Genomic DNA, 8,886 nt, shown 5'->3' on the forward strand with positions numbered 1-8,886 from the left:
TTGGGTGACTGGTCATGAAAATCACCATGAAATTTCCCTGTCACCATGTTTATTATTTCAATTCATAATTCAAGTCAATTAAAATGTTTCCTATCTTGTCCAGGCATGCTTGTGCTTGCTTAGGCGGCGTGGCTGCTGCATGGCAGGACAGGTTTAGTAATAATTATTGGGTTCGGGACTGTAAGGATGGAATTTGCTATCACCAGGCACAAAAATTTCTATGAAGGATTTTGATATTTGAGACAGATGCTTCCCAGAATAACTGATGCCGAGATTAAAGAAAGCATTTTTGTTGGTCCACAAATCAAACAGGTCGTCAATGACAGGCAATTTGAAGAATTTCTAGTGGGACCGGAGAAAATCACATGGAAGGCATTCAAGAAAGTTGTTGAAATTTTCCTCAGCATCTATAGAGCACCAAACTACATGCAGCAGGTTGAAAGTATGCTTCAAGCATATAAAACCATGGAATGCAACATGTCACTACAGATTCATTTTCTGCATTCCCATTTAGACTTCTTCCCTGCAAATCTTGGTGCTGTTAGTGACGAGCATGGTGAAAGGTTTCACCAGGACATTGTGGTCATGGAGAAAAGATACCAGGGCAACTGGAATCCATCAATGCTGGTGAATTATTGTTGCACACAAGCAAGAAGCCTCAGACACTGAGTACAAATGAAAATCATTAACAAAATACTTTTAACTTAGTTGAACTATTGCAAAGCATCAGCACCATTATGCATTTAAACACATTATATTCAATAGAAGTTAATTTGTTGTTTCTCCAAATTCCTACATGATACAAGTAGTCTGAAATTATATTTGTGCTCATCTTCAAGCAGTCTGTGATAAACAAAAAAAAAAATTCTGAGGAAGCAACACTTTTGAAAAAACTTTGTTGTCCAGTGTTATTATTCTGTATTATTAGTTAAGTCTGCACACTGCTAAGTGTGTTTTTAAATGTTGCTGCTGTAATGAAAGGATTTCCCACTTAGGATCAATAAAGTACTTATTATTATGAAGGCTAATGTGCCAAAAGCTTTCTTTAAGCCCCTATCTACCTGTGATATCACTTTCAAGGAATTATGGACCTGTATTCCCAGATCCCTTTGTTCTGCCACACTCCTCAGTGTCTGACCATTCACAGTGTAAGACCTAACCCATTGGTCCCACTGAAGTGCAAAACCTCACATTTGTCTGCATTAAATTCCATCTGCCGGTTTGCAGCCCATTTATCCAGCTGATGCAGATCCCTCTGTAAGCCATGATAGCCTTCCTCACTTCCAGTCCACATGATGACAAACAACAAACGACCCCTGTGGCACTCCACCAGTCAGAGAGGCAACCCTTTACAACCAGTCTCTGGCTTCTGCCACAAAGCCGATGTCTAATCCAGTTTACCACCTCATCCTGAATGCCAAACCACCAAACCTTCCTGACCAGCCTCCCATGTGAAACCTTGTCAAACGTCTAAAGTCCATGTGGACAACATCCACCGCCTTACCTTCATCCACTTTCCTGGTAACTTCCTCAAAAAACTATAAGATTGATTAGACTTGACCTACCATACACAAAGCCATACTGACTATCCTTAATCACTGGGAAAAGACCCTGGAGAGGTGGAAATGGGGGACTAAGAAATGATGGACAAATTTAATTAGTATTTAATGTTTTTATGTGAGTCGTCACTGTGGAAGACCCTATCACTATGTCAGAAATTTGAGAGTGTCTGGGACAAAAGTGAGTGTAGTTGCTAATAAATAAATAATAATAATGACAACTTTATTCATGGTGCGCTTTTCATACAGATGATGTAATTCAAATGCTTTACAATGGGATACAAGTAGAAATATGAAAATAAAATAAAAATAAATGTGAGAATAAAAGACAAAAAGCAAGGTGAAATAAATAGGTTTTGAGCTGGTGTTTAAAAGTGTCAACAGAGTCTGTGTCTCTTATAGTTTTAGATATAGAGTACCTAAAGGTCGTTCAAAAAAGCTGACCTCCCAATTACCTTTTGAGGGAGATTGTTTAAATTTAAGAAACCAACAGAAGAAGATCTGAGAGCTCAAGCAGGATTATAAAAAACAAGAACAATTCTGTGACATACTCCAAGACTGCTAAGAGCTTTTAAAAACAAACAAGAGAACTTTAAAATCAATTCTAAAAGATACAGGAAGGCAATTCAGAGTAGGTAGTATTGGAGTGATATATCCCCTCAGTTTGGTTTCGGTTAAAAGTCTCGCAGCAGCATTCTAATTGAGTTGAAGTTTGTCAATAGATTGCTTTGGAATTACAGTAAAAAGTGCGTAGCAGTTATCTATTCAATATAAAGGATGTGGATTAGTTTTTCAGCATCATTGTGACAAAAACAAATGTACCTTTGCAATATTTCTTAAGTGTAGAAATGCTGCTCTGGTTACTCTCTTTATGTACAAATACAAATACTTTATTGTCACCAAACAATTGATACTAGAGCGTACAATCATCAAAGTGATATTTGTTTCTGCACTTCGCGCTCCCTGAAGTACAAATCGAAGTAAATATAATAAAAATTTAAATTATAAATCATAATTAGAAAATAGAAAAGGGAAAGTACGGTAGTGCAAGTCAGGTCCAGATATTTGGAAGGTACGGCCCAGATCCGGGTCAGGATCTGTTCAGCAGTCTTATCACAGTTGGAAAGAAGCTGTTCCCAAATCTGGCCGTACGTATCTTCATGCTCCTGAACCTTCTCCTGGAGGCAAGTGGGACAAAAAGTGTGTTGGCTGGGTGGGACTCATCCTTGATTATCCTGGCAGCTCTGCTCCAACAGTGTGTGGTGTAAAGTGAGTCCAAGGATGGAAGATTGGTTTGTGTGATGTGCTGGGCTAGGTTCACGATCTTATGCAGAATGTAAATGTGGGATTTAAAATTCAAATTTGAATCAAGCATAACACCCAGGCTTGTTACTTCATATTTTACAAGGAGAACCAAGTTCCCAAGTTTATCAAAAAGTTTATTTTTTCTTGTTTTTGGGACCAACCAAAAGTATTTCAGTTTTATTTTCCTTTAGTTTTAGGAAATTATTGCTCATCCATTTGTAAGTTTATCCCATAACAATGGGACTGCGTGTGTGCAGGTGGGGGAGTTGGGCGGGGGGGGGGGGGGCTTTGGGATTCTAACGTTTTAACTGCCGTTCATTCTTTGGCACACTCTGTTTTCATGGATTCTGCGAAGAAACAGAATCTCAGGATGTACACTGCATACATTTCTCTGACAGTAAATGTACCTATTGTAGAGCATCACAATATACAATTGTGTGTCATCTGCATAGCTGAAAATTGTTTGTACTCCCTAATGGTGTCTCCTAAGGGGAGCAGGGATAAGAAGAAGAGTAGGGGACCAAGGCAGCATCCCTGAGCCTCACAATAATGTATGTTGTATCTCTTAGCAAACTGGTCTCCAAGACAGATGAGAAAAATTCCTAAGGTATATGAATGAAGCTAATTAAGGGCACCGCCAGAAATGCCAACCCAGTTCTCAAATTGATCTAAGAGAATATTGTGGTCAATTGTGTCAACTTAAAGTTAGAAAAATTATAACTGAGACTTTTCTGGCATCAGTGTTGAGCCTAAATCCGCTGACAAATTCATTAAGTGCCACGTCCGTGCTGCAGTGTGCTCTAAAACCAAACTGAAACTCTCTAGAATATTGTTCTCATTCAGAAAGTAGTGAAATTGGTTGAAAATTACTTTCTCAAGAACCTTGCCCAGGAAGGGAAGATTCATAGTTAGCTAGTACCTCACTATCAAGGTTTGGCTTTTTAAGTAGGACTTTGACAGCTGTAGTTTTGAAGCAATCTTCTATTAATAAGGAGCAGGTGCTTGGGAAGCTGGAAGGTGTGAAGGTAGACAAGTTATCTGGACCAGATGGATAACACCCTACAGTTCTGAAAGATGCAGCTAATGACATTGTGAAAGCATTATTAATGATGTTTCAAGAATAAGTAAGACCATAACACATAGCAGAATTAGCCATTTGACCCATTGAGTCTGCTCCATCATTCAATCATAGCTGATCCTTTTTTCTCCTCCTCAGCCCCACTCCCTGGCCTTCTCCATGTAACCTTTTGATGCCGTGTCCAATCAAGAACCTGTGAAACTCTGACTTAATTACAACCACTGTCCTAGCCTCCACAGCTGCCTGTGCTAATAAATTCCACAAATTCACCACTCTCTGGCTAAAGAAGTTTCTCTGCATCCGTTTTAAATGGACACCCCTCTATCCTGAGGCTGTGCCCTCTTGTCCTAGACTCCCCCACCATGGGAAACATCCTTTCCATATCTACTCTGTCTGGGCCTTTAAACATTTGAAAGGTTTCAATGAGATCAGCCCCCCCCCCCCCGCCCCATCCTTCTAAATTCCAGCGAGTACAGACCCAGAGCCATCAAATGTTCCTCGTATGATAACCCTTTCATTCCTGGAATCATCCTTGTGAACCTCCTCTGAATCCTCTCCAATGCCATCACATCTTTTCTTAGATGAGGAGACCAAAAGTGTTCACAATATTCAAGGTGAGGCCACTTCAGTGCTTTATAAAGCCTCAGTTCCCTGCATTTGTATCCTAGACCTCTTGAAATGAATGCTAACATTGTATTTGCTTTCCTCACCTCTGACTCAACCTGCAAGCTTATCTTTACTTTGTTCTACGCAAGGACTCCCAAGTCCCTTTGCATCTCAGAGGTTTGGATGTTCTCCCCGTTTAGAAAATAGTCTGCACATTTATTTCTACTACCAAAGTGCATGACTATGCATTTTCAACATTGTACTTCACTTCCACTCTCTTGCCCATTTGCCTAATCTGTCCAAGCCTTCTTCAGCCTACCTATTTACTTACCAGTACCTGCCCCTCCACCAATCTTTCTATCATCTACAAACTTGGCAACAAAGCCATCTATTCCATCATCTAAATCATTGATATAAGCATAAAAAGAAGTGGTAGTCGCTGGCAGCCAACCAGAAAAGGGATCCTTTTATTCCCACTCACTGCCTCCTACCAATCAACCAACACTCTAAACATGTTAGTAACTTTTCCTGTAGTTTCATAGGCTCTTATCTTGGTAAGCAGCCTCATGTGTGGCACGTTGTCCAAGGTCTTCTGAATGTCCAAATAAACAACATCCACTGCATCCCCTTTATCTATCCAACGCATAATCTCCTCAAATAGATTTTGGAATGGTCAGAATAAGAATCAGAATCATGAAATTTGTTGTTCAGTAGCAACAGAACATTGCAAAAATAGTAATAAAAGCTGTATATCACAGTACATACATATAAAAAATAAATGAAGTAAGTAATGCAGAAAGAGTGGAAAACAAATACTGAGGTAGTGTTCATGGGTTCAATGTTGATTCAGAAATCTGGTGGCAGAGGGGAAGAAGCTGTTCCTGAATCGCTGAGTGTGTGCCTTCAGGCTTCTGTATTTCCCTCCTGCCAATACCTGTATGAAGAGGGCATGTCCTGGGTTGTGGGGGTCTTTAATGATGGATGCCTCCATTCCGAGGCACCAACCTTGAAGATGTCTTGGATACTACGGAGGCCAGTAGCCAAGATAGAGCTGACTAATTTTACAACTTTCTGTGGCTTCTTTTGATCCTGTTGCTTTGTGATCAGGCTCCCTGGAAGCTCCGGGTTACTACTGCAGTGCTCTAAGCAACACACACAAAATGCTGGAGGAACTCAGCAGGCCTGGCAGCATCTATGGAAAAGTGTACAGTCAATGTTTTGGGCTGAGACCCTTAAGAAGTGGTTTGCAATGTGTTTTTTTAACTTTTTCTAGCACAGGGGAGATCACGTTGTTAAAACCAAATGTAGCAAGAACACTGGTTTGGAAGAAATGCAAGTGAATTTAGTACTTTGCCTGGAAAAACTGTTTAGGTCTCTGGATAGTGGGAAAGGGGTACAGGTGCTGCAGCTTCTGCAGTTGTATGCAATAAGGGGAGCAGTTAGTTGAGACGGAACAATGAATCAGGGAATTGCGGAGGGAACTATCCCTTTTAGGTACTGAAAGTAGAGCAGAAGTTGTACCAGTGCTGGAATTTTGCTGTATGTGGCTGATGATGGGAAAGTTAACAAGGTGAAGGTGAGACAAGTGAACTCCATCCTTGATCTGTCCCTGGGGTGAGAGCACAAATGTAGAAAATAAGTAATATGTAAATAAGGGCTTTGTTAATGATGGTAGAAGTTCAGGAAGAAGGAACTGAATTGACATTTTTTACATCCTTCACATACATGAGGTGTAAATATATTTACGTTATGTCTCCGTCTGAATGTGCAATTTATAGTAATTTGTAATAAATAGTATGTACAACAGGACAGCCAATATAGTATAGAATACAATTGTATCAGCGTGAACTAATCAGTCTGATGGCCTGGTGGAAGAAGCTGTTCTGGAGTCTGTTGGTCCTGCTGCGGAACCGTTTCCCAGATTGTAGCAGCTGGAACAGTTTGTGATTGGGGTGACTTGGATCCCCAATGATCCTTTGGGCCCTTTTTACACACCTGTTTCTGTAAATGTGTTGACATTGTGTTGTATAATTCATGATTGGATCAAGTCTGTGACATTGACTCTCCCCAGAAACACTTTCTACATTTTACAACTCTCATGTTCCTCTGTGGTTTCAAACTCCTATTTTCCTATCCCTATTCCAATGTCCTTATGAACTGTTGCCAGTCACCAATCAGCCAGGCGACCTTCTTTCCAGGTTAAATCCAAACACAGATGTTTCCTTTGTGCTATCCAATCCTGCCTCACAACCAGTACAACTTAAGAATCAATCTGTTTACTTGCTGTTCCAATTCTGACCAAATGTGTTGACAGAAATTATACTTTCTCAGTCACAGACCGCTCAGATGCAACATTTCATGGTTTAATTTTGATTGTCCGCATCACCAGAGATCGATTTTCATTTGGATTGAGAATGATTTGGGGATTTAAGAATAAGGGGTAGGCCATTTAGAACAGAGTTCAGGAAAAACTTTTTCACCCAGAGAGTTGTGGATCTATGGAATGCTCTGCCTCAGAAGGCAGTGGAGGCTAATTCTCTGGATGCTTTCAAGAAAGAGTTAGACAGAGCTCTTAAGGATAGCGGAGTCAAGGGATATGGGGAGAAGGCAGGAACGGGGTACTGATTGTGGATGATCAGCCATGATCACATTGAATGGTGGTGCTGCTCAAAGGGCCGAATGGCCTACTCGTGCACCTATTGTCTATTGATTTGGGGAGGAGAGGGTTGGGACAGTAGGAGATGGGGTGAGGTTTGGACAGGATGAGAGTGAGGGGACATGGAGGGAGAGAGAAAGGACATAGAGGGGTTGTGGAGGGCGTGAGGTGAAGGTGGAGGGTGGGGTGAGATGGGTGGAGGGTGGGAGTTGGAGTGTAAGTGAGGTGGGGATGTGGAGGATGAGGAATGGTGAGAGAGATGTGAATGCTGAACTGGGGTGGAGGGTGGGGATAGGGTGAGGTGGGGATGTGGAGGATAAGGAATGGTGAGGGAAATGGGGTAGGATGTGAAGGGTGGGGGGGGGGGGGGTTGAGTCCTCCCTTGGCTGGTCCTGGACTTAATTCCACTTGTCATAATTTACTTGTTATTATTATTATTTAATTATTTATGATTTTATATTGCTATATCTCTACAATATTCTTGGTTGGTGCGACTGTAACGAAATCCATTTTCCCTCAGGCTCAATAAAGTATGTCTGTCTGTCTGTCTTGAGGGTAAAGGGTAGTAATGGGTGAGGGTGAGGAGTGGAGGGGAAATGGGAGGGCTGAGGGAATTTTGAGGGTAACCCTAGGCTGGGGGGGAGGGGTGAATCTCCACAGGGGGTTAGGGTGAACCTGGGGTGGGGTAGGGTTGATGGAGAGGGTTGCTGGAGCGAGCTGGGGTAATAGGGGTGATTTGAGGGTAAGCACTGGGTGAAAGCTGTCGGGAGTGGAAGGAACACACACAAAATGCTCAGTCCTGCCGAAGGGTTTCGGTCCTGTACGTCGACTGTACTTTTTTCCCCATAGATGCTGCCTGGTCTGCTGAGTCCCTCCGGCATTTTGTGTGTGTTGCTGGGACTTCCAGCATCTGCAGATTTCTCTGGTTTGGGGAATGCAAGGACCGGCGAGCTCACCTTGATCCTCTGCAGCAAGTCCCGGCCCACCTCCCGGGCCGCCTCCAGGCTCCGGGCCGACGGTCCCCGCTGCTCTTCCTCCTCGGACAGGCATTCCGATTGCAGGGCCAGATCGCGAGTGAAAGCGATGCCGAGCCCGATGCCGAGCCCTACCCCCGCAACCAGGGCCAGGCTCCGGCAGCGGGCCGGGCCCGAGCCCGCGGCCCACTTGGGCCGAGACCAGTAGCTGCTCTGCCGGTGTAGCTTCAGCAGCGAGAGCCGGTGCGGGCGCCAGGCGACCACACTGGAGGCGCCACACCGGTCCAGGGTTCGCCAGTGATGGCTCGAATAGCTGGACATTCCCCGGCAGAGCGGGAGGGAGGAGGCCCGGGCCCTAATGGGAAAAGAAAGGGGGAGGAGGGATGCAAATACGGCTGCGATGGGTAGGAAGGAGTGGGTGGTGGAGAGAGATGTCGAAAGAGGGGCAAAGAGGAAGGAGCAAGGAGAGGAGGGAAGGGGAAAGAGAGGGGGTGAGGGGGAGGGAGGGGATGAGGGGGAGGAGTCATCCGAAAAGAGTTCAGATGACTTTAACACTGTACTGATTCCATAACCTGCAGACTCACTTTCAGGGAATCTTACAACTCATGTTCTCAGTATTATTTATTTATTTATTGCTTGTTTGTCAATATTTTTGTGTAGATTTTGTGGATTCTATTGTGTTTCTCTGTTCTATGAATGTCTGCTGGA

General features: G+C 43.1%; 1 protein-coding gene across 1 annotated transcript in view; it reads right to left on the bottom strand.

Moving 5' to 3' along the window:
- The window catches only part of lactb (lactamase, beta), a 46,735-nt gene extending 38,050 nt beyond the window's left edge, over window positions 1-8,685 (bottom strand). The window contains exon 1 of the mRNA XM_059945963.1: window positions 8,161-8,685. Within this exon, the coding sequence (XP_059801946.1) occupies window positions 8,161-8,499 (339 nt within the window). The 5' untranslated portion in view covers window positions 8,500-8,685. The remainder of the gene's footprint in view (window positions 1-8,160) is intronic.
- Window positions 8,686-8,886: the final 201 nt, after the last annotated feature.

This window comes from Hypanus sabinus, chromosome 21, assembly GCF_030144855.1.
Source record: "Hypanus sabinus isolate sHypSab1 chromosome 21, sHypSab1.hap1, whole genome shotgun sequence".
In the NCBI taxonomy this organism is placed as follows: domain Eukaryota; kingdom Metazoa; phylum Chordata; class Chondrichthyes; order Myliobatiformes; family Dasyatidae; genus Hypanus; species Hypanus sabinus.